This window comes from Sapajus apella, unplaced genomic scaffold, assembly GCF_009761245.1.
Source record: "Sapajus apella isolate SASKATOON/1434 unplaced genomic scaffold, GSC_monkey_1.0 scaffold83, whole genome shotgun sequence".
Classification (NCBI taxonomy): Eukaryota; Metazoa; Chordata; class Mammalia; order Primates; family Cebidae; genus Sapajus; species Sapajus apella.
Genome location: NW_022437023.1, coordinates 6,246,122 through 6,272,971, shown reverse-complemented (window position 1 = coordinate 6,272,971; position 26,850 = coordinate 6,246,122). Strand labels below are relative to the sequence as shown.

Here is a 26,850-nt window from a genome sequence, read left to right as displayed (position 1 = left end):
TCATGCTACTGCACTAGAGCCTGGGTGACAGAGTGAGACTTGGTCTCAAAACAAACAAGCAAAATAAATAAACAGGAGTATATATGCAAAGCAGATATATGGTAATGAATTCATATCCAGAATATATAAAGAAATCCTACAACTTAATAACAAAAAAAAATTCAAAATGGATAAAGGACCTGAGTAAATATTTTTCCAGAGGTATACAAAGGGCCAATAAGTATATGAAATGATGCTCAGCCATCCCTAGCCACTAGAGAAATGAAAATCAAAACAACAATGAGACATCACTTCCCTCCATACACATTAGGATGGCTTTTGTCAAAATGATAGAAAATAAAAAGTGTTGGCAAGGAAACAAAGAAATGTAAAATGGTACAGCCACTGTGGTAAACTGTTTGGCAGGAACTCAAAAAGTTAAACAGAATTACCATACGATCCAAAAGTTTCCCTTCTAGGTATACACCCAGCAGAATTGAAAGCAGGGACTCAAACAGATATTTACCCACCAGTGTTCATAGCCACATTATTCACAATAGCCAAAAGGTAGTAACAAACCAAATGTGCATCAGCAGAGGAATGGATAAAAATATATGGGCTATGCAAACAATGGAATATTACTCAGCCATGAAAGGGAATGAAATTCTGATGCATGCTACAACACAGATGAAAATATTATGCTAAGTGAAATAAACCAGACAAAAAAGAACAAATATTGTTTAATTCCACCTATATGAGGTACTTAGGCAAATTCATAAAGACAATCAATACAAGTCACTAGGGGCTGGGGCAGAGAGTTTGAGGAATTTTTTTTTTTTTTCCTGAGACAGAGTTTTGCTCTTTGTCGCCCAGGCTGGAGTGCAATGATGTAATCTCGGCTCCCTGCAACCTCTGCCTCCCAGGTTCAAGCGATTCTCCTGCCTCAGCCTCCTGAGTAGCTGGGACTACAGGCACCCACCACCACACCCAGCTAATATTTGTATTTTTAGTAAAGACAGGATTTCACCATGTGGCCCAGGCTGGTCTCGAACTCCTAACCTCAGGTGATCCTGCCCACCTCAGCCTTCCAAAGTGTTGGAATTACAGGTATAAGCCATCTCGCCAAGCCTGAGTTTAGGAAATTATTTAATGGCTACAGAGTTTCAGTTTAGAATGATGAAAAAGTTCTGAAATGGACAGCAGTGATGGCTGCAAAACAATGTGAATGTATTTAATGCTACTGAACTGTATGGTTTAAATGGTAAATTTTATGCTATTTTTATCATAATTAAAAATGTTTAATTATAAAAAAAGAGAAGCAAGAAATTAAAAATCTTCTCACAAAGAATACATCAACTCTACACGAATAACAGATGAGTTCTATCAGACTTGCTTTTTGTTCAGTATTTCCAGTTTATTTTTTTCCAGCTTTATTGAGGCATAATTGACAAAAAAAATTGCATATATTTAAGGTACACAACATGATGTTTTGAAAGATGTATACATTGTGAAATATTTACCAAAATCAAGCTAACTAGCATATCCTCAGCTCACATAGTTACTTTGTGGAGTGGAGGGTGTGAGAACACTTAAGATCTACTGTCTTAGCAAATGTCAAGTATACAATACATGGTGCATGCCTGTAGTCTCAGCTACTAGGGAGGCGGAGGTGGGAGGATGGCTTGAGCCCAGGAGGTGGAGGTTGCATTGAGCTGAGATGGCATCACTGCACTCCAGCCTGGGAAATAGAGGCAGACCTTGTCTCAAAAAACAAAAACAAAACAGTACTGTGAATTATAGTTACCATACAGTACACTAGATCTCCAGAATTTATTTATCCTGCCTAACTGAAAATTTGTACTCTTTCACCAACATCTCATCATTGTGCCATCCCTGCCCAGCCCTGGTAACCACCATTCTACTCTCTGCTTCTAAGAATTTGACTTTTTTAGATTCCACATGTAAGTTTTAAAATGCAGTATTTGGCTTTCTGTTTCTGGCTTATTTCACTTAGCATAATGAAATAAAGTACAGCCACGTTGTCAAAAATGACAATATTTCCTTCTTTGTAAAGACTGATTAATATTCCATTATATATGTATCCATACACACACATACAAACACATACATATACACATACATACCCTGTATACCACATTTTCTTTATCCATTCATGTGTCAACAGGCACTCAGTTTGCTTCCATATCCTGGCTATTGTGAATAATGCTGCAATGAATGTGAGAATGTAGGTATCTCTTTGAGATAGTTATATCATTTTCTTTAAATATGTACCCAGAAATGAGATTGCTGGATCATATGGTAGTTCTATTTTTAATTTTGGGGGGAGCCTCTATACCGTGTTTTATAATGGCTACAGTAATTTACATTCCCACCAAGGGCATGCACATCCTGACTACCAACACTTGTTATCATTTGTCTTTTTTTTTGTAGTAGGCATTCTAACAGGTGTGAGCTGAACTTCAGTGGTTTTAAATTTGCAAAGCTAGAGGCATCACACTGCTTGATTTTATACTGTAGTAATCAAAACAGCACGGTACTGACATTAAAAACAGATACATAGACCAATGAAACAGAATAGAGAACCCAGAAATAAATCCATGCATTATGGTCAATTTGTCTTTGACAAAAGTGCCAAGAACACACAATGAGGAAAGGGGAGTCTCTTCAATAACGGTCGTGGCAAAACCGGATATCCACATGCAAAATAATAAAATTGGACCCTCATTTCACCTGACATGCAAAAGTCAACTTAAAGTGGATTAAAGATGTAAAGATAAGACCTGAAACTGTAAAATTACTAGAAGAAAATGTCAGGGAAAAGCTACTTGGCAATAATTTTTGTGAATGTAACCCCAAAAGTACAGGCAACAAAAGCAAAAATAACAAATGAGATTGTAGATTGGAAGACAGTATTTGCAAACCATATATCCAGTAAGAGTTTTATTCTCAAAATGTAAGGAACTCAAACAACTCAATAGGAAGAAAATAACTAACCTGATTTTAAAATAGGCAAGTAAGGCCGAGCACAGTGGCTCATGCCTGTAATACCAGAACTTTGGAAGGCCGAGGTGAGAGGATCTCTTGAGGTCTGGAGTTCAAGACCAGCCTGGCCAATACGGTGAAACGCTGTCTCTACTAAAAATACAAAAATTAGCTGAGTGTGATGGCAGACGTCTGTAATCCCAGCTACTCAGGAGGCTTGAACCTGAGAGGTGGAGGTTGCAGTGAGCCAAGATTGCACCCCTGCACTCCAGCATAGACAACAGAGCCAGACTTCCATCTCCAAAAAATTATTTTTACATGGGTAAAGGAACTGAAAAGACATTTCTCAAAAGAAAACATACAATGTTTTCTTGTATGTCCAGGAGGCATTCCAGCATCTCCAATTGTCAGTTTTATTTTTTAAGTTCACACGCGACAAAGACGGCCAGTAAGTCATTTCTCATCTCCATTTGCATTCAGCAGTTATTCCTGGGCATTTCATTGCCTTTACCATCTCAACAACTTCCTTGTATCATTTCTTGAGGTCCTCTTTTGTCCTGCCAACCTCTGATCCCTCTATTTTTCCTCATGTTTCAGGTGCATTTGAAGGAGACCTACTTCATGTACTTGAGGGACTATTCCATGTTCTTTTAAAAATTATCCACAATCTTTTTGTCATTTCTTTTTTTATGAGGGTCAAGTTTTTGGAGGCTCGATTTTCTTTGCCAGTAAGTTCTCTTGACTCCAAAAAAAGAATGTACGCCCATATAATTGGTAATAATTTCCCATATTGAATTTGTTCAAGCAGGAAAGGGGCTTATGGTTTTAATTAGTAACTGAAAACCAATCCTCTTCTGACTAATTTTTACTGCCAATTCCACCTTTGACAGTTGATTCCTCTGCATTCTTAGATGCTTGTTACGCACAAGCCTCTCCCACTTCTTCGTCTTTCTCTGTTCTAATTGGCTCATTTATTTCTTCGCTTTTTACCAGAGCAATCATTCCTAGAGTTTTGTAGATGAGGTATTTCACCCAAGTGCTGTAAACTCACTAGTTCAAACCTATCACAAAGTTTTTCCACTTCTTCCACCTTTTTAAACTGCTCCACTTAGTGTCAGAAAAAGTGATTTCAGGTCTTCCTTGAATTTTGAAGGTTTGTCTTCCCCTTTTAATGACTTTTCTGGATATCTTTTTCCCTTCTTTGCCAGAAATGTTTGTTATTCAACTTCCTCTTCTTTCTCCTTAGCTATTCAGGCAGCTTCTAATTCAGCTTGTCTTTGTTTTTCTTTAGCCTCTTGCTTCTTCCATCTTGCTCCTTTCTTGGCTTTCTCTTTTTTCTTATGTTGAGACAGAGTCTTGCTCTGTCACCCAAGCTGGAGTGCAGTGGCGTGATCACGGCTCACCTCACTGCAACCTCAGCCTCCCAAGTCGCTGGGACTACAGGTGCACACCAACACACCTGGCTAATTTTTTGTAGAGACAGGGTTTCATCATGTTGCCCATGCTGGTCTCAAACTCCTGGGCTCAAGCGATCCACTCGCCTTAGTCTCCCAAAGTGCCGGAATCACAGGCATGCACCTGGCCTTGGCTTTTTCTTCTTTGAATTTTTTATCCTTGTATCACAGCTATGTGCATTATTTATCACTAATGTTCTTTTCAATTCATTTCTTCTTTCTTTCTTTGTGCTCTTGTTGCTCTGTTCTCCTTTTCAATCTCTCTCTTGTCATAATATTCTGTTTTTCTTCCATATTTAAATAAAAAAAACTGTCCAAGCATAAAAATTATACCAGAAGGAAGAAAATGATAAATTCATATCACCAGGTTTAGAAGCTTTTTTTTTTTTGGACCATCTGTAATTATTTTTGAATAGTGGGAAAAACACTTCAAAGAAATTATCCCTTGCTTCACTTTTCGAAGGAACTGAGTTACCAAATTAAATGTATGATCTACACAGTTAAATGCTCCTCTTTTCACTGGGTCATACATTTTGTAATTTTCGTGATGCAAGTGAAGTTAATTGTTATTCCTTGCTTATATTGGTTCACTGGCTGCTTTCCCTGATGTTTTAAAGCCACTGCTTTATGAGCTGCTTCAATCTGTCTCTGTGTAGCTTTGTATCTTACATGGCTAAGTCCAAGAACTGCATAATGATCCTGGTTCTTCCAGTCCTTGGGATCAACTGTTTTCAGCATGAGAAACACTAACTGGAATTCTTCCTCTGCTTATCCTCCAGTTCAGAGGTCAGAGCAAGGGTGATAGCAGTGCCCTGTCCAGGATAGCGGTCAGCGCCAGGCCTGCAGGAATAGTGGTTCCCACCCTGGATAGAGGGCACTGGGGCAATTTTCAAATGTGGCCTCCCAGTTCAAGCCACATACCATGGCTCTATGAAGACCAAGGAGCCTGCACACAGGGATGACCAATAACCACTTCCAGATGGAGCCTTCCTGCTGTGGCCATTTCTTTCAAACTTTCAAAAAACAGGCCACTTTAATTTTATACAGACTTTTTCACAAAATAGAAAACAGAGGAATACTTTCCCCTACCCTCCATTCATTCTGAGACATTGATGCCATAAACACAGACAAGGTCAGTATGAGTAACAAAAATTACATGCTCTCTCCCTACCAATACAGCTTCCTAAATCCTAAACAAAATTGTAGCAAACTGAACTTGAGGGTTTTTAAAAAAGATAATTACACCATGACCAAGTTGAGTTTATCCCAGAAACGTTAAGACACTTTTAGAAAGTCTAAAAATGTCATCTATCACATTAACAGACTGAGGAGCAAACTTCTATAAGCATCTCAATAAATATGTGCAGAAGAAAATTTTTCAAAACCCATTCATAACTTAAAAAAATATCTGTTGGTACTAAACTAATCTGATCAAAGATATATTTAAAACTTACAAAAGCATCCAACTAAATGAGGGAAATGTTAGAAACATTGTCTTCTAAACCAGGATCAAAATTAGGATGCCAACTACCACCGTGTCTATTTAAGGATACATGGTAAGCCTAACCAATGCAGAAAAAGGCAAAACAAAATTTAATTATAACAGGGGCTGGAATGAGATGTAAGGGCCGGAGCATATGAAATGGCATACAGGAATCTAACACAGGCAGCCATGTAGAATCTTCATCAGAATTAAATTATACCCTAAAAGAAGCACTAAATATAAAGAGAAATAGATAATAAGAATTGCATTATTTTTCTATTCTCAACACTACTCAGTAGGAAGTTTTTCAGTTAACGTATTTTGTGAATAAACAAAGTAAAATTGGGCAGGATGGGAAAAGATTTAGTTTTTGAGAATAAAGGTACTTCCACAAACCTGAATTTTCTTTAGCACAACTGGTGTTTCCTGATCCCATACATGATTTAATCCTCCATCAGTAATATATGCTTTACATGCTGTCACCATCTGATTAGTTACCTAAAATAAATATAGGTACAAAATAATTATATGTAAAAAGAGAAATAACATTTATGTAAAAATTTCAAATCACAAGCATAAAAATATGATAAAGAATAAACTTATGGGCCAAGTGCAGTGGCTCATGCCTGTACTCCCAGCACTTTGGAAGGTCAAGGTGGGAGGATCACTTGAGCCCAGGAGTTCAAGGCCAGCCTGGGAAAGAGAATGAGACTCTATCTTTAAAAATAAAAAATAATAAAAATAAAATTTAAAAATAACTAGAGAACTTGGAAATTGGAATTTTCATTGTCAAAATTTTAAAAGAAATTCTTTTGATGAACTGACCATCAACTGGTACAAAAATGAAGAGCAAATGAATGAGCCAGAAGAGGGCAAAGATGGAAGAAAACAATTAAAAGAAATGGAAGTTAGATTCAAGGGAAGAGAATAAATTGAATGGGTAGGTGAGTTAGTCCATTTACATTGCTATCAAGGAATACCTGAGAATGGGTAATTTATAAAGAAAAGAGGCTTATTTGGCTGACAGCTCTGTAGGCTGTACACGAAGCCTAGAGCCGGCATCTGCTTCTGATGCCAGCCCCAGAAAGCTTACAGTCATGGTTGAAGGCAAAGTGGGAACTCCTATGAAAGCAAGCAAAAGAGAGAAGCCAGGATCTTTTAAACAATCAGCTGTCACGTGAACTCATTACCACAAGGAAGGCACCAAACCATTCATGAGGGATCCACCCCCATGACCCAGACACTTCCTGCCAGCCCCCATCTCCAACGCTGAGTATCACATTTCAACATGAGATTTGGAAGGGGACAAATATCCAAACCATATCAGTGAGCTAAGAATAATCCAAGGCAAAAGAGGAATGTTTCCCACGAATAAAGAGAAAGGAAATTCTTTGGATCGGGACAACTAAGCAAGTGTAGAACAAGATAAATGTTAAAAAAAAAAAAAAAAAAAAAAGGTGAGATTTTAAAAAATCAAAGATAAAAAAAAAATCCGAAAAACTTCCTGGGAGAATAAAACCAGTTACCTACAAAGGAAACAAGAATCAGATTAGCACCAAGCTTCTCATCAACAATATTGTATACTAGACAATGATTGAGCAATATCTTCAACATCCCAGGAAAAATGATGTTGAATTTAAAATCCAACTCACACTAGCATTTGAGTGATCAGGCAAAATGAAAATGATTTTCAGACATGTAGAAATTCAGGAAGTTCACCAGCCTGAAACCCTCCCTGAAAGAATTTTTTTCGCCAAAAGAAATAATGAATCTAAGAAAGAGAAGGATGTGGGAATTACAAAACAGTGGTGATAAATTAACTAGCAATATTTGGATTTTAGTCGGAATACTTGTTGATTCACAATGTTGAAAAAAATGTTAACAATAATGTGGAACCGTTAAAGAAAAAATTATTCAGTGATACTTGCACAGCAAGGGACTTTATTCAGGACCATTGTGATGGGTGTAGGGACCACTGCAATGGGATCTTGCAGCAGCAAAGAGAGATGGGGCTCAACTGTGAACACAGCATGGGCAAGCAGGAATGTATAGCCAAGGGGCAGGACGGGGATTAGTGGGTGGAAAATTATTAAGAGGAAACATTAGAGGTAAGGAGGGTTTTGGCTAAACTGACCTACAGGATTCTTGCTGAAGATAGGCCAAAGTGATCAGACAACACCTGGGGGATTGACGGGGTTGAAAACCTGATCAGATATCTAGAGTCATCAAGAATGGGGGGTTCTTGTTTAACTGGCTTAGCAGGGTTCTTTGCTCAAACTAGATTTTACTAGAAAGTGAACAGATGGGCCTCCCAGAAGATTCAGAAGCCAAGCAAAGAATCTTCATCAGAACTAAAACTGATCTCAATACAGGTATTGATCGACTTACGACCTATGCAACTTACGACCATTCGACTTTACGACCATAATCGCTAGCCACGACTGCTCTGCGTCTGGCAGCGCAAACGTTGCCCAGCTGGGCGTACAACAGTGCGGATCAGCTTCCAGCAGCACTACCATCTCCGCGTGCATATAGTCTACTCAACTTACGACCAAATCATGTTACAACCAGTCTGTCGGAACCAATCGTGGTCATAAGTCGAGCACTAGATGTATGGGACATATATGGCAAGAATGAGAGAGTCAGGTAAAGAGGAAGGATTCTGAGAGTCTTGTCTTATTTAGGACACAGTGATCAAACCTATACTTTGCTTTATTTAAAAAGTTAAAATGTGACTGTGACTTTAGATATTTAGTTATGCTTGAATAATTTACAAATAAATTCTGTTCATGTGGGTGGTGTGTGTGTGTGTGTGTGTGTGTGTGTGTGTGTGTTTAGACAGGGTCTTACTCTCTTACCAGACTGAAATGCCATGGTATGATCACAGCTCACCGAATTCTTGAACTCCCAGGCTCAAGGGATCCTCCTGCCTCAGACTCTGGAATAGCTGGGACTACAGGCATATACCACCACGCCCAGCTAACATTTAAAAAATTTTTTGTAGAGTCAGGGTCTCACTATGTTGCCCAGGCTGGTCTCAAACTCATGAGCTCCAGCAATTCTCCCACCTCGGCCTCCCAAAGCGCTGGGATTACAGCCTGAGCCACCATGCCTGGCCTCATGTGTTGCTTGAGTATATCTTCAAATTATTTTAAATAATTAGCCGTATGGTGCTACATAGGAAGAGTTTACACCAACTATAGTGCTGATGGGAATAGCTAAAGAAGCACTGTTAATAGTAGACACACTCCTATCTCTTGGGTAGAATCAAACTATTTGAAATGAATAAATTAGAAAACCATCAGGCACATTTTCTTTAAGTATTGGGCCTTACATTTGATAAATAGAAAAGTACCAGTCACTCCCTTCAATTAAGTACTACTGAGTCCAATCAACACCTTTCTCTTCTTGCCCACTAGAAGTATTAAAACTCTAAGAGGTACTCAGGCTTCCCAATTCCCTTCCTAGAGCTCAGAAGGAAAGTCTTAACTTTTTCACAGGATGACATGTAATTTCCTCCCATAGAAACTTACCTTAATAAACAATGAGGTCATTCTCTCTGAGGTATTATAATACTTTGACACACCGTGAATCATTCTGATGGCGTTAATCAAATTTTGTATCCCATGTGCCATGGAAACCTAACATTGAAACACATTAAGTGAATTCCATCATATGCTTATAGGTTTAATAACCAATAGTCTATAGTACTCACAACTCTAAATGTACACAAAATAGTAGAGCATTTTTATCTTAAAGTCAAATTTTACTAAATGCAGTATTCTAGACTAGACCCTGGAACAGAAAATAGGACATTAGTTTTGACAAACAAAGATAATACAAGATGTTAACAGGAGAAACTGGGTGAAAAGAATTCTGCACTATCATTGCAACTTTTCTGTAAATCTGAACTTAAAAGTTTATCTAAAAATTAAATTTTAGAGGTGAGAGCAATTTTAAGGTTAACAGTTTATTCTGCCCTTTTTTAAAGATGAAGAAACTGATACCTTGAGGGGTAAATTGACTTACTTATGGTCAGAAGCCTAGCTAAAATAGAAATCAGACTAGCATTCATTTTCTTTCATGGAATTCAGTTCACCTTTTAGCAATCCTACTAAGTGCCAGTAGGTTCTGAAGATATTGGGAGAAATCCAAACCTATTCCGGAGCAGCTCACAGCAGAGCGGAAGAGATAAACACAAACAAGTAAAACAAGTAGGACAAGGTAGAGCAAAGCATAACAATTACAACAAGGATGTAAAACAATCACTAACGTAAACTGAATGCCTACTATACTCCAGGCTTTAGGCTAAACGCGTTAGCATATTATCCTGACATATGCTGACAACAACCATTTAAGGTAGGTTTGATTACAGCAGATATAAAACATCACTGATTGTAAGACTGCACCGTTGTTTCCTGTGCTATTGAGGAAGAAAAAAGACATCCAAGGTGAGGAATGTAACTCCTCCATACTACTAGACCACCAGTGGGCCCTCCCTGTTAAGGTAAACATGAAATAAACCAACCTTGGAGAAAAAGAGAGAAATAAAATTTACATGCTAGTAGGAGAACGAAGAAAACCAAACTTCTATGAGAATGTAGGCACAGGTACTCAATAGCAGTCTGAATTCATGAATGATACCAAAATCAAAAACAAACAAGCCAACAAAAACACCCTCAAGGAGAGAACTAATAATTTAAGGTAATATCAAGTCACATCCACAATGATTCATTAAACCTGACTGACTAAAGTATGTCCTGAGTTCAGAGACATTAAAATGTGAAAAAATGTCAGGATCTATAAAATAAAGCATTATCATTATTCCCATTTTGCCAATGAGAAAACAGAGAGGTAGAGAAGTTAAGTCCCTTGCCTAAGACCCAACAGCTATAAGTTATGTAGCAGAGATTCTGAGACCCTGCTTGTAACCATAATGCAAATCACTATGGAAGAACAGATAAAGCCAATGGCATCCTTGTCTTCAAGGAACTTTCCTTTTAATTGATGGGACAAGATAAAATATATAAAACGTCTTTTTAATGGTGATAGGAGAAATACAGCCAAGAAAAACAACTACTGATTAGTGTATGATATGTCCTAGGTGTGGGGTGTAACTATGGAATAATTAAATCAATTTTATGTGGCTTATGGAAATTAACATAATTACTTTATAGTTAATGTTGTATGTCAGAATTTATATTGTATATGGTATTTGTAGATCAAAAAAATCCTAATAAAAATATGCCTAGAAAGAGTCCCTTCCACCCTTGCTAAGTCATGTCTACAAAGGACCACTAAACTCCAATAAAGAGGGTTCAGGGATGGCATCAAACGGGTCCTTCAGAAAAATGTCCTTCACCTGAACTTTAAACATCATTATTTATAACAGTAGCTCCTTGAGTGCACTGTTCTTGTCCATCTATATATAATAGTAAGCTATGCCTAAAGCACAATACCAGGGTGATTTAAAAAAAAATGAAACTTACATAAACTTAAGAGTCAGAAATGGAAGCACAAATCCCCTGCACTTTTCCTACCCAAATGACAGTTATAAACTAAACAACAATTGCTGGTTACTTTTAACCAGAATAAAGAAATGAGGGGGAAAAAGGGAATTTTTGAAAGTACAGATATAGTGGGTGTATGAGTGGGAAGCAATGATATGACTCGATACTATTAGCACTCTGTCATTTCAAAAGGTAATGCTTGAAACCTTCCTACGTAAGAAAATATAAAAAGCTCAACGACAACAAAATAACAATAATAAGGCACATCCATGGTTAGGGTAATTGAACAAAGTTTTTAAAAATTACTAGGATGTAAAAAACATCAGAACTAAATGATTTTTAAATTATATGAATTAAAACAAGTCTTTTGAATCAAGAAGTTGAAATCAGTATTCCTTAAAATTTGGAGTCTTGATAGCAATAGAGTATTCTATCTTTCTTTCCAGTTTACTTTTTATGATAAAAAGCTTTAAATATATAGAAAAGTACAGTGAATAGTTTAATGACCAACTATTCTCATCACTAGATTTGACAAATGTGAACATTGTGCTGTATTCACGTCATCTATTATTTTTCACATCAAGAGCTACTTTTGGTAGCCTGGGAGTAGGCTTTAGGTATTATATGTATTTCATATTTGCATCTTAAAATCTGTGAGCAACCCAAAATGTTTGTGACATGTAATAATTTTAAACTTTCTTGGATAGAAATTTTAATTGCTCATATTGTAAAGTTGGGGAATTAAGCCATTGAGCTACCAAGTAAGCCAAGCAATGGCCCTATTTCTCCAACACCATATACTTTGATTTTCTTTACTTGGGGTCATGTGCACAGAAATACCTAAGAAATTATATAAATGTTCTTATATTAAACAAATTTTGCAAAGGTTCCCAACAGAAGTCCAGCTACTAGTAGTAGGGGTAAAAGTGAGAAGAATGAAGTAGAAGAAAGTCATAATTCTGGGTGGGGAGGAAGGGAAAGAGGTGTGAGCTGAAAAATTTCCTGTTGTGTACTGGACTCACCACCTGGGTGACAGGATCCATACCCCAACCTCAGCATCATGTCATGTACCCATGTGACAAACCTGTACATGTACCCCTTGAATCTGAAATAAAGCTGTAATTTTTTTAGAAGTCGTAACTCTTTGCAACTAACACAGATAAGTTTTAAATAAAATCTAGCATCTTTTTGTGGAATCAATTAAAAGATCCTTGCTTCTAAAGCCTTCCTGTCCCCTCTCATGGTACTCCCTGATGGATGATGGATTGCTCATGGCAGTAAGAAATGCACTTGTCCAATACTCTCAACCAACATTTTCCCTCCCCTTCCAAATTAAACTTCTTGACTACCAATGCTCCCTTGGGATGTTTATGAACTGCCTCTACACCTCCTTGTTCTCCAAATCTAAGTGATACAGCCATAACCTCTTTCCTACTCCCTGCCTCTAGAAAGAAACCTGCACTGACCCAAGAAGGGTGGTCAACAAAACTATGTGGCCAGTGCTGCCACCTATATGGAAGATTTGACTACCTCTTCAAAAATTAGAATAGAGAATACTGAACAAAGATATCAGGCACAAATTAAATTAATTTGAAAGCACTGGGCCGAGCATGGTGGTTCACGCCTGTAATCCCAGCACTTTGGGAGGCTGAGGTGGGCGGATCACTTGAGGTCAGCAGTTTGAGACCAGCCTGGGCAACATGGTGAAACCTCGTCTCTACTAAAAATACAAAAGTTTGCCAGGCGAAGTAGCACGCACCTGTAATTCCAGCTACTCAGGAGGCTGAGTCAGGAGAATCGCTTGAACCCAGGAAGCGAAGGTTGCAGTGAGTGGATATCGTGCCACCGCCCTCCAGGCTGGGCGACAGAGAGAGAGTCCGTACCAGGGGTGGCGGGAAGAAGCATTTTAACTTAAAGAATACCTTGAAGAAGCAACGTGGTAAAGTGGAAAAATAATACAGCCCATAATGCTAGAGATAGCTAGATTCAAATTTGGTCCCACCACGGATCATTGTAGAAATGCTCAAACTCAGTTTCCTAATCTTTGAAATGAGGATCAGTGTGCAGACAGAATGAAAACATATGTAAAGCATGTACCACAATGCCTAAAACAAAAGGTCAAGGACTCTCAAGCCTGGAAACATCTTTAAAAATGCAGCTGTCTGGGCAGCCCTCCTGCCTATAAGTGATTTACAAAAGAAGTAACACCCAGGCAAAATGGGGAAATATCGCCCTAAGTTCTCAACAAGTACTAGCTCCCTTGATTTCTCCTTCTGTTAAATAAAGGATAGAGTCTTTTTAATTTTCATATTTTATATGAAATATTATGAAATACCAGATTATTAATTTGATGTTAATATAAACTTTTAAAAAATAAAAGCAAATGGTAGTGCTAACATGTTCTTTAAAGGGTCTCTATGGAAATATAATGAGAAGAGTAGGCTAGAAATTAGAAGATGGGTTCTGTACTGCATCCCTGATTAGCTGAATGATGCTGGCAAAGTCACTACACCGTGATGAGTTTTGGCTTTCTAAACTGTAAACTGGGAATAGGCAGCCCCGAAGATAGCCCCAGTGATGCTCACCCACATGGTACTCACACCCTTGTATACTCCCCCACCTGCCCAGAGTGAACCAGACCCACTTGCTTCTAGCCAGTAGAGTACAATAGAAATAATGGGCTGTCACTTCAGAGATTAGGTTACAAAAAGAAGATGACTTCCAACTTGGGTGTTCTCTCACTCTCTTGCTCACTCTTGGATCACTCACCCCAAGGGAAGCAGGTTGCCAGGGGGGAGGCCCACGTGGCTAAAAACTGGGGCCTGCCAATAACCACATGAGCGAGCTAAGAAAAGGACTCTCCCCAGTCAGCCTCCCCCACTTCAGAAGAGACCACAGCCCCACTTAGCCGGTGGGCAACCTCATGAGAGACCTTGAAACAGAAGTACTTAGCTATGCCTTGCCCAGATTCCTGAACCACAGAAACTCTGACATAATGAATGCTCATTGTTTGTTTCTTTATATATACTTTAAGTTCTGGGGTACATGTGCAGATCTTGCAGGATTGTTACATAGGTTTACCATGCCATGTTGGTTTGCTGCATCCACCAACATTAGGTATTTCTCCTAATGTTATCCCTCCCCTATCTCTCCACCAAGCTATCCCTCCCCTAGCCCTCCACCCCACAATAGACCCCAGTGTGTGATGTTCCCCTCCCTGTGTCCATGTGTTCTCATTGTTCAACACCCACTTATGAGTGAGAACATGAGGTGTTTGGTTTTCTGTTCTTTTGTCAGTTTGCTGAGAATGATGGTTCCCAGATTCATCCATGAAAAAGGATGAGCTCATGTCCCTGCAAAGGACATGAGCTCATCCTTTTTTATGGCTACATAGTATTCTATGGTGTATATGTGCCACATTTTCTTTAACCAGTCTATCCTGATGGGCATTTGGGTTGGTTCTAAGTCATTGCTATTGTAAACAGTGCTGCAATTAACATACATGTGCATGTGTCTTTATAATAGAACAATTTATAATCCTTTGGGTATATACCCAGTAATGGGATTGCTGGGTCAAATAGAATTTCTATTTCTAAGTCCTTGAGGAATCACCACACTGTCTTTCACAATGGTTGCACTAATTTATGCTCTCACCAACAGTAAAAGCATTCCTATTTCTCCACATCCTCTCCAGCATCTGTTGTCTCCTGATTTTTTTTTTTTTCTTGGGACGGAGTTTCGCTCTTGTTACCCAGGCTGGAGTGCAATGGCGCGATCTCGGCTCACCGCAACCTCCGCCTCCTGGGTTCAGGCAATTCTCCTGCCTCAACCTCCTGAGTAGCTGGGATTACAGGCACGTGCCACCATGTCCAGCTAATTTTTTGTATTTTTAGTAGAGACGGGGTTTCACCGTGTTGACCAGGATGGTCTCGATCTCTTGACCTCATGATCCACCCGCCTTGGCCTCCCAAAGTGCTGGGATTACAGGCTTGAGCCACCGCGCCCGGCCCCCTGTCTCCTGATTTTTTAATGATCACCATTCTAACTGGCATGAGATGATATCTCAATGTGGTTTTGATTTGCATTTTTCTAATGACCAGTGATGATGAGCATTTTTTCATGTTTGTTGACCGCATAAATGTCTTCTTTTGAAAAGTGCCTGTTCATAACCTTTGCCCACTTTTTGATGGAGTTGTTTTTTTCTTGTAAATCTGTTTTAGTTCTTTGTAGATTCTGGATATTAGCCCTTTGTCATATGGATAGCTTGCAAAAAATTTTTTCCCATCCTGTTGTTTGCTGGTTCACTCTAATGATTGCTTCTTTTGCTGTGCAGAAACTCTTAAGTTTAATTAGATCCCATTTGTCTATTTTGGCTTTTGTTGCTGTTGCTTTTGGTGTTTCAGTCATGAAGTCCTTGCCTATACCTGTATCCTGAATGGTTTTGCCTAGGTTTTCTTCTAGGGTTTTTATGGTGTTAGGTCTTATGTTTAAATCTTTAATCTATCAGGAGTTAATTTTTGTATAAGTTATAAGGAAGGGGTTCAGTTTCAGCTTTCTGCACATGGCTAGCCAGTTTTCCTGACCCCATTTATTAAACAGGGAATCCTTTCCCCATTGTTTATTTTTGTCAGGTTTGTCAAAGACCAGGTGGTTGCAGATGTGTGGCATTACTTCCAAGGCCTCTGTTCTGTTCCATTGGTCTATATCTCTGTTTTGGTACCAGTACCATGCTGTTTTGATTACTGTAGCCTTGTAATATAGTTTAAAGTCAGGTAGCGTGATGCCTCCAGCTTTGTTCTTTTTTCTTAGGATTGTCTTGGCTATGCGGGCTCTCTTTTGGTTCCATATGAAGTATAAGGTGTTTTTTTCCAGTTCTGTGAAGAAGGTCAATGGTAGCTTGATGGGGTTAGCGTTGAATCTATAAATTACTTTGGGCAGTATGGCCATTTTCATGATATTGATTCTTCCTAACCATGTGAATGCTCATTGTTTTTAAGCCACTCAGTTCTGGGGTAATTTGTTAGGCAGCAAAGGATAAATAATATATTAATATTTGTCTTGCTTAATTCACAAATGAAGGCATACTAATGATATGCTACATATTTAAATATGGGTTAAAATATTAAATATAGTTTATCATTCTTTATAAATATATAATAGGAAAATATATATTTTAAGTAACTTTAGGCAGCATGTTTTCCCAAATATACACATATTAAAGATTTTTAATGCATTAATTATATGAGTCAATTTCTTGAATTGTAATTGTTTTTTTTTTAGAGATGGGGTCTTGCTCTGTCACCCAGGCTGGAATGCAGTGGCAGAGCTCACTGCAGCCTTGTGCTCCTGGGCTCATGCAATCCTTCCACCTCAGCCTTCTGAGTAGCTAGAATTACAGGTGCAAGCCAATGCACTCAGTTTAAAACTGTACTTTAAAGCATACTTACTAGGTCATGGTTATAGAGAGGCTGGCACACTTTTTCCAAAGTATATAAATATCTGACATTATCTTTTGATTCATTTGCTGTATCAGTGATTCTTGCATCCAAATCACGCCAATTCTAAGAAAAAAATGTATAAGAATGCTATGAAACATCCAGCTATATCAGTGTGCTAAAGTTTACTCAAGAAATTCAGTCTTCCCTAATCATTCATATACTAAAATAGTAGACATTCAAGTGTAATTAATATATATTTTTCTTATAATATTTAAGACAAAGTTATTGCAAGCACCTTAAATGATTTACTAAAACTGAAGACTCATTCTGCTTGTAATTAAAATCCTGTCTGTAGGCTTGAACTACACTTGCTTCTACCAGGAATGACTTTTCCAGGTTAATTATTTGTGGCATTATATTACTTTGGGTCTTCAAGAATGGGTCAAGTTATTAAGATAGAACATTATTTAAAAAAAAAAAAACCCTACTAACAAAGTGAAGTCAATCTGAAATCAACACTTTCTTGTAAGTGATCATCAAATATTACCTGCTTAGATAACTGATTATGAGAAATATCTTCCTTTTACTGAGAAGAAAAATCTATCTTCCTGTAATCTCTGCTCATTTGGTGTAGTTTTGTCTAACGGAGCTTCAGCAAACACACAGCATCCCTTCAAATATTTGAAGACATTTACCATATCATCACTAAGTCTTTTTTTTCCCCTTCTTCCTCAATTCAGAAATTACTAAGGCAAATTTTATTCAAAGATGGTCATGCTCGGTCATCTTAGTAATTTAATAGGATTTTTTTTTTTTTTTTTTTTTTTTTTTAACTCTAAGTTCCGGAATACAAGTGCAGAACGTGTAGGTTTGTTACGTAGGTATACACATTCCATGGTGGTTTGTTGCCCCTATCAACCCATCATCTAAGTTTTAAGCCCTGCTTTTATTAGCTATTTGTCCTAATGCTCTCCCTCCCTCACACTACCCCCCGAGAGGCTCCAGCATGTGCTGTTCCTCTCCCTGTGTCCATGTGTTGTCATTGTTCAACTCCCACTTGTGAGTGAGAACATGCAGAGTTTGGCTTTCTGTCCCTGTCTTAGTTTGCTGAGAATGATGGCTTCCAGCTTCATACATGTCACTGCAAAGGACATGATTTCATTCCTTTTTACAGCTTCGTAGTATTCCATGGTGTATATGTACCACATTTTTTTTTATCCAGTCTATCATTGATGGGTATTTGGGTTGGTTCCAAGGACATGGCCTTAATAGCTTCAACCTCTTGGCCTTCCTACTCTGGATGCACAACATCACTCCAAACACATGTACCTCAGAAATGAAAGGAAGCCTTCAGACTGATCTGGCCAATGCTGAGAAGAGCCAAAACATCACCTTCCTTTTTTTCTGAAAATTATACCTCTCATAAAGCAGCCTAGGATCAAGTTGACTCGCATCAGTAATATCATTCTACCAAATGATTCAACTAAAACGGCTAAGTCTTTATCCAAACTTTACTTGATCAATTTCTCTCCTTCAGATTCTTTCAGGATTTTTAACCTATTCTTAATAAACGTTATCTTATTATTAACTGACCACTCTTACATATGAGGGATGCTAAAAGCAAGTGCCTGCTTGAGAATTGGTCAGAGATTAAGAGAACATGGAATGGAGAGGTCTACCAGCAAAAACAGAAATAACATGCTCTGGACAAAACCGTTTAAAAAAATAATGGGAGCCAAGCAGCTTGTCTCCAAACCTATCCAACAAAGAGGCTGGGCTACCAGTATGGCACCCAGACTCTTACCACTGAAGGCCTTCTTGGATCTTACGTTATCATCCAATATATTTCTTTCCCTCCGTCCTCAATGTCATTCATAGATTTGCTACCACATTTGCTTTGCAATCCTTTCTAAAGACTACAGATTAGTATTTTTAACACAAGAGAAAGTCTGAAGGTCACTACGGCAGATCATTAAAGACCTCTCTGCAAGTGTTTAAATTGTGTATCACCTTTGATCCACAAATTCATAAATTCTCTCCTAGGCAAATGCCTTAGAGAAATTCTCACACATGTACACCAAGAGACATGAGCAAGAATATTCACTGAATATTGCTTGCAATAACCCCAAACTAGAAACAATCCAAATGTCCTTTCTGGGGTAATAGATTAAAAAATTGTGGTGCATTCATGCCACAGAATATGATACAAAAATAAAAACAAAGGTAGCAAATGAATAATAATGCATGAAATAACAGGATGCATTCTCACAAATAATGTTGAGTGAAAGTTGGTTGCAGAATATATGATACGATTCCATTTATATACATTTCAAAAATATATAAAACTAAGTATCAAAATGTGGTATTTTGGAAAAAAAATGATATAAGCTTATTTGAAAATATATACCAAAGGATGAAAATACGTGAATTGTTAAGACAAATCTGGAAAAGAAGAACAAAGAGTAGATACAAAAATTAATTATGATTGAAAGAAAATGACAAACAGTGCTGGGAAAATTAGCCAGCCATTTGGGAAAAAGAGGTAAGAGCATGACCTTGTACCCTGCTTCCCCTCTTACTAACTCTGTGACCTTGAGCAAGAAACTTAATCTCTCACTGTTCTATAAACCAAATGCGGAAGAGAATAAGAAGATCCATTTGATCCAGCTGATGTGAGGATTAAATGAAATGTTATAGATAAGATAGTAAACATAATCCTTGGCACATAGTAAGCACACAATAAATGTTAGCTGCTGTTATTATCATTATTATTAAATCTGACATGATTTACACAAATAAATGCCAAGTTAACTGAGGAATAAAGTGCAAAGAAATAAAACCCTAGAAATAGAAGAAAAGGGTAATTCTATTTTAAATTTAGGTTAACCTTGATTTATTCTTCTTAAGAGGGTCTTTTTAAACAATACATGAAGGACAAAAGCAATAAAAGACTGAAAAAAATGTAATTCATCTAAATATAAAAAATTAATTATAAATGATTCCATTTTAATAAATTAAAATACAAGCAATAAATCAGCACATCTAGCATCCAGATTTGGTTTCTAAATACTGCTCTCCAAAAAATGAACCTAGGCTCCTTGGAGAAGTGTTGATCCCAGGACTAGGGCAGGACAAATGCAAAATGAGCCTTGAGCATTTATCTAGTGGTAGAGAGTAAATATGTGCTCCAAGCACAGTAGGGGGATCAGAAGGAAATAGGAGCCAACCTGAAAGATTTCCTGATGGCCAAAGAGGAAACAATTTGAGCAACGAATTAAATAATAATAGTATTCAGCTATAACCCAAACCACGAAATAAATACCTATGAGGCTATATTAATGTAAATAAATGATCAAATACATAACTAAAATGAGAGAAGAGACAACTTTTTCTTACATAAGAATTCTGATTCATAAAAGTGGAAGGAATAAGGAAACTAGAAAACCACCATTAGCATACCACAGTAATAATTGCCACAGTCAAGATTCACCTATGAAACTACTCATGTAGTTTAAAGTTGTCTTCCACAAAATGCAATATGTGTATAGTACAGAGACCTAACAAATCCCAGCCTAAGTAAATTATCCATTTTAGGTCAAAAGTAACAAGGTACATCAGTATAATGTACCCCCGATAAGTCACACTGGGAAGAGCACATCAACTCTGGCGTTCTGACCAAAGATACATAACCTCAATGTATTCACGAGAAACCATCAGACAAACCCAAATTGAAGACATTCTTCTAAATAACTGACCATTACTATTCAAAAGTATCAAGGTCTTGAATTACAAGTATGAACTAAGGAACTGTTATATTGGAGGAGACTAAAGACACATGACAGTCAAATGCAACATAGGATCCTGGATTGGATCCCAGAACAGATCAGAATATATAAGTGGAGGCTGGGCATGGTGGCTCAGGCCTGTAATCCCAGCACTTTGGGAGGCCAAGGCAGGCGGATCACTTGAGGTCAGGAGTTCGAAACCAGCCTGGCCAACATGGTGAAACCCCGTCTCTGTTTAAAAAAAAAAAAAAACCTGGCAAAATATAAATTGTGTGTAGCATCATTAATAGTATTGTACCAATGTTACCACTTCATTTTGATCATTGTACAATAGTTTTAACATGTTAACATTAAGAGAAGCTAGGTGAAGAACAGGCAGGAACTCTCTGTACTATACTGGTTGACTCTTCTATAAGTCTAAAATGATTTCAAGTTTTCAAGTTTTAAAAAATGTAAGCCACAGACTAGAAAAAAGTTTGCACTTTAATTGTCAAGGTCCTTATAGGGTCTGGGATTTTACCCTGCTTAGAAGTTAATGCATTATCCTTTTGCTGTTTTATGGATGATGGGAGAAAACATGAGATTCTGGGTGAGAGACAAGGATTTTATTGTATCACAGCAAATGGCATGAGCATTGTGGTGCATTTGTTCCCCCATGACCCTAAATATCCACAAACTGATGCTTGCACCCGCACGCAATAGGTTGTGTTACAGGTGAGGAACACTGAGTTTAGGGGAATTTGTCCTTTCTACAGTAAGTGGTAAGTCTGCTGTTTGTCTGGGGGACACATTAACAGACCCCTCAAGGTTACTCAATGAAAACACAACTCTGAGAGATATTTGGGTAAAGAGCAGTATGGACCTTGCATTCTTTTCACATACAGTGAAAATGTGCAGAGATGCTCAGGAGGGGAGGGGAGAAAAGGGGAGGGGAGGGGAGGGAAGGGGAGGGGAGGGTCTAGAATCAAGCCATACTGTAAATAAAGATGACCTCTAGAAAAGGAGGTAGAATTGTAGGGATGAGATGTATTTTACTTTTGACTCCATATGCAATTGTTTACCTCAATGAGCCTATATTGATTTCTTCACTGATTTATAATTTCAAAAACAATTTAAAAATAAAAGATGATCACTTTCCTAGAAATCACCCCATAGCAGTATGGTCAAAATTGGTCTGTGAAGTACTGAGAAATAAATCTTCATTTCTTCTTCTGGAAATAATTGTGATATATGTAAAAGCCTTACCCAAAGGTTAACACTTCTAAACATGATTCCAGTATATTACGCTAAGAGGTAGTTCAAGAAGGATAATTTTCTACTTACTTGTTCTGAAGTATACCAAACTTTAAATAAAAGGCCTTTTACCTTTAGAAGTTTGGAGTGTGCAACATTTAGCACATTTATGACAGCCTTACAACTTGGCCCTTTAATCTGTTCAATGATATAGTTGAACTTTGCTGACATGCGTTTCCAGTGTTCCAGTTCAGTGAGCGGACCTGAATCATCAGCTTCTTTTCTCATCTGCTCACTCTCAATAAGTACCTGCAATAAAAAATATATACAAAACATAGAAATGTTACATTCTTCTTTGTTAAGATCTGATTGCCTGTTTTCAAAGGCTGCTGAAAGTATAAATAATGTTCGACACCAAATAATGTTTAAAAATCCTTAGTAAATGAAGACCAGAGGCGAACTTCTTCAACTTGGTAAATACTACCTACCAAGATTCTCCAGCAAACATAATACTTAAAGGTGACAGTTTATCTGATTTATTTTGGGGTTTTTTGCCGGTGGGGTAGTTTTTTGCTTTTTGGATCTTGGGGATTTTTTTGAGACAGAGTCTCCCTCTGTTGCCTACGCTGGAGTGCAGTGGCACAACCACTATGCACTGCAGCCTCAACCTCCTGGGCTCAAGCAATCCTCCTGCCTCAGCTTTCCAAAGTGTTGAGATTACAAGCATGAGTCACCATACCTGGCCAAAGGTGATATTTTAGAAAATATCACTTTCAAACCAAGGACATGACAAGTTTGCCACAATCACCACCCACTTCTATCCTACCTGGTAATAGAAGTCTCAGAACAAGATAACTAAAGAAACAGAAGGTATAAGAATTGGAAATTTTTAAAAAAGTAAAAATGGCATAATCACAAATGACATCGTTGGCTACATTTTTAAAATTCAAGCATATATAAGGTCAGGCACAGTGGCTCACACCTGTAATCCCAGCACTTTGAAAGGCTGAGGTGGAGGATCACCTGAGCCCAGGAGTTTAAGACCAGCCTGGGCAACAAAGCAACACCTCTTCCCTACAGAAATTTTTAAAATTAGTTGGGTGTGGTAGTACATGCCTGTAGTCCCAGCTACTCAGGAAGCTGAGGTGGGAGGATCACTTAAGCCTAGAAGTTGGAGACTGCAGTAAGCCATGAACATGCCACTTCACTACAGCCTGGGTGACAGAATGAGACCCTGTCTCTTAAGAAAAAAAGACTAAAGACAAACTTTTTAAAATTAATAAACGTGAACAATTTCGTAAAGTTGCTAGATCTATACATAAAAATTAGTATCACTTCTTTACAAGCTACTTTGCAATCTGAAAATGTAATTTCCAAAAAGATACAATTTGCAACAGCAAAGAAAAACGGTAATAAGATAACTAGAAATTAATCTAAGATGCGCAAGACCTTTTTGGAGAGAATTTTAAAATTTATTTTACACACACAAAAGACCTACTAAATGGGGAGGTATGTCATGTTCATGGATGGAAAATTCAATAATATAAAGATGGCAGGTTTTTTTTAATTAATGTACAATTCAGTGAAATTCTAATAAAATCTCAATAGAGTTTTTCATAGTACTTTAAAAATTAGTCTTAAAATTGATTTTGAAAAACAATTATCCAGAAATAGTCAACATAATTTTGAAGAAAAACAACGAAAGGGCTTGGCATGCCAAATGTTGGTTGAGTAGAAAGCTATAGAAATTCAAGCAGCTCAGCATAGTATAAAAAGTAAATAAATAGACCAGTGAAGTAAACGAAGGTGTCTAACAACTTTATATATGACAGAGGTGATATTACAAATTTGTTAGGAGAAAATGGACTATTCAACAATTTAACAGAGAATGTTAAATTGAAACAATTAGCTAATTACAGGCTCACGAGAAACACAAAATTAGATTTCTACCTCACACCACACACACACACACACACACACACACACACACACACAATTCCAGATGGAATAAAAACCTAAATGTTAAAAATAAAATGGTAATATTTCTAAAAGAAAATGTAGGAGATGGGGGCAAAACTAAAAAGAAAAGCATGGAACTGAACAGCATACTTGTCAAGATAATAGTTACCACTAAGGGGAAGAAAAGATGTTTAAAACTGAGAAGAGAAATGCAAAGGCATTTTAAGGCACTGATAATGTTCTATTTTCTTTCTTTCTTTCTCTTTCCTTCTTTCCTTCTTTCTTTCTTTCGGGCCGAGTCTGGCCAGGCTGGTCCTTTGCTCCTGAGCTCATGTGATCCTCTTGCCATGAGCAAAGTGTTGGGATGACAGGTGCCAGCCATGTTCTATTTTTTAACTTGTGCAAAGGTTACACAGGTGTTCATTTTACAGTTTGTTCCTTTCATCGTATTAATTTTGTGTTATATTCCCTATTTAGAATAAATAATTTAAGAGAATGTCTTCATAACACTGGAGTAGGAAAGGGTTTCATAAGTAAAATACAAAAAGCACAGAGTTTGTAGTCACTAGGGATAGCTAGGTTGAGGCTGGATTAACATTTGTAATTAATGTATTTATCTACATTAAAAACTTAAATTTCCACATGACTAGCAACACCATACCAAATGAAATACGACACAGTGGGGACCAACATAGGATTAATATCTGGAAAATATTATTTAACCTCCAACAATGTAGTCAGATAACATCAAGCCATCCAAATGAAGAAGTGGATGATATGGGTAGATGATATGAACAGGCAATAATATGGGTAAATGATATTAACAAGCAATTCAATACAGAGGAAACCAAAATAGCCATTAAATATGCTCAGTCTCAATAGTATTTAGGGTAATGCAAAGTAAACCAAGATATCATTTCACACTCAACTGGCAACAATTAAAAATCTGGCAATTCCAAGTATAACCAAAGATTAAAAAAAAAAAAAATAGGAAGTCTTGGCGGGGCACAGTGGCTCACACCTGTAATCCTAGCACTTTGGGAGGCCGAGGCAGATGGATCACTTGAGCACAAGTCAAGACCAGCCTGAGCAACATGGCAAAACCCCATCTCCACAAAAAAATACAAAAAGCAGCCTGTCATTCTGGTGTATGCCGGTAGTCTCAACTACTCAGAAAGCTAAGAAGTGGAAGGATGATTTGAGCCTGGGAGGTCAAGGCTGCAGTAAGCCATAATCATGCCACTGCATTTCAGCCTGGGTTACAGAGCATGACCAAGAAAAGAGGAGAGGAAAGGAAAAAGGGGAGGGGAGGGGAGGGGAGGGGGGAAAGAAAGAGAAGGAAGGAAGGAAGGAAGGAAGGAAGGGAGGGAGGGAGGGAGGGAGGAAAGAAAAGGAAGAAAGAAAGGAAGAAAGAAAGAAAGAAAGAGGAAACGAAGAAAGAAACAAAGAAAGAAAGAAAGAAAAAGAAAGAAAGAAAGAAAGATAGAAGGAAAGAGAAGAAAGAGAGAAGGAAAGAAAGAAAGTCTCATGTGCTCGTTTTAAAACTATAGATTAATATAACCACTGTTTGGAGGGCTTGGTAAAATCCAACGTAAGATTCATATCCTATTGCTCCCAGCAATTCCATTGAGAAACTCTGGAGCATGTGCAAAGGAGTCTGGGACAAAGAAGTTTTCATATATATAGGTTATATACATGCAAATGCAATAGAAGTGCAAAACATTCAAGGGAATGGGAGACAATAACAGCAGGATAGTGCTAATATTGAGGAAGGGAAAAGAAAGTGATGGAGGATTTAGCTAAAATAAAAGAGATTTAAAGAAAACATAGAAAATGATTAGCATCTGTTTCACCTCAGTGGTAGTTACATGGGTGAGTGTTATTTTCCATACTTTTTAATGTACAAAAATGCTTATGTACAGTTACATTTATAACTCCTCATAATTTAAATTGTGATGGAATTTTAAGACTATAATAGCAGTTAAATACACCATGAATTTTTTAAACCCCTGAAGCTTCTATCTTAAATCCATGAAATACTTTTAATTTTAACCATGGTTTATGAAGCTCTTTCTCTTTTTTTTTTTCAATACAAATGACTTATTTATTTATTTATCTATTTTTATTTCCATAGATTTTTGGGGAACAAGTGGTGTTTGGTTACATGAGTAAGTTCTTTAGCAGTAATTTCTGAGATTTTGGTGCACCCACCACCGAAGCAGTATACATTGTACCCAATTCATAGTCTTTTATCCTTCACCCACTCCCACCCTTCCCAACTTAACAACCCTCAGAGTCCCCAGAGCTTACTGTATCATTCTTACGCCTTTGCATCCTCATAGCTTAGCTTCCACTTATGAATGAGAACATACAATGTCTAGTTTTCCATTCCTGAGTTACTTCACTTAGAATAATGGTCACCAATGCCATCCAGGTCACAATGAATGCCATTATTTTGTTCCTTTTTATAGCTGAGTAGTATTCCATGGTATACCACAATTTCTTTGTCCACTTGTTGACTGATGGGCTTTTGGGCAAGTTCCATATTTTTGCAATTGCGAGTTATGCTACTATAAACATGTGTGTGTCAGTATCTTTTTTGAATGAAAGACTTCTTTTCCTCTGGGTAGATACCAAGTAGTGGGATTGCTGCATCAAATGGTAGTTCTACTTTTAGTTATTTAAGTAATCTCCATGCTGTTTTCCGTAGTAGTTGTACTAGTTTACATTCCCACCTGCAGTGTAAAAGTGCTCCCTTTTTACCACATCTACGCCAACATCTATTATATTTTTATTATGGCCATTCTTGCAGGAGTAAAGTGGTATTGTACTGTGGTTTGATTTGCATTTCCCTGATCTTTAGTGATGTTGAACATTTTTTCATGTTTGTTGACCATTTGTATATGTTCTTTTGCAAACTGTCTATTCATGTCCTTAGCCTACTTTTTTTTATTGGATTGTTCACTTTTTCTTTTCTTTTTTTTTTTTTTTTTTTTTTTTTTTTTT

At 37.5% G+C, this 26,850-nt stretch overlaps 1 protein-coding gene across 1 annotated transcript in view; it reads right to left on the bottom strand.

Moving 5' to 3' along the window:
- Window positions 1-26,850, bottom strand: part of DNAH8 (dynein axonemal heavy chain 8) — a 353,446-nt gene that overhangs the window by 299,013 nt on the left and 27,583 nt on the right. Inside the window, exons 8-11 of the mRNA XM_032253336.1 lie at window positions 22,018-22,194; window positions 16,877-16,990; window positions 9,453-9,560; window positions 6,316-6,417 (exon numbers count right to left, since the gene is read on the bottom strand). Of these exons, the coding sequence (XP_032109227.1) occupies window positions 6,316-6,417; window positions 9,453-9,560; window positions 16,877-16,990; window positions 22,018-22,194 (501 nt within the window). The remainder of the gene's footprint in view (window positions 1-6,315; window positions 6,418-9,452; window positions 9,561-16,876; window positions 16,991-22,017; window positions 22,195-26,850) is intronic.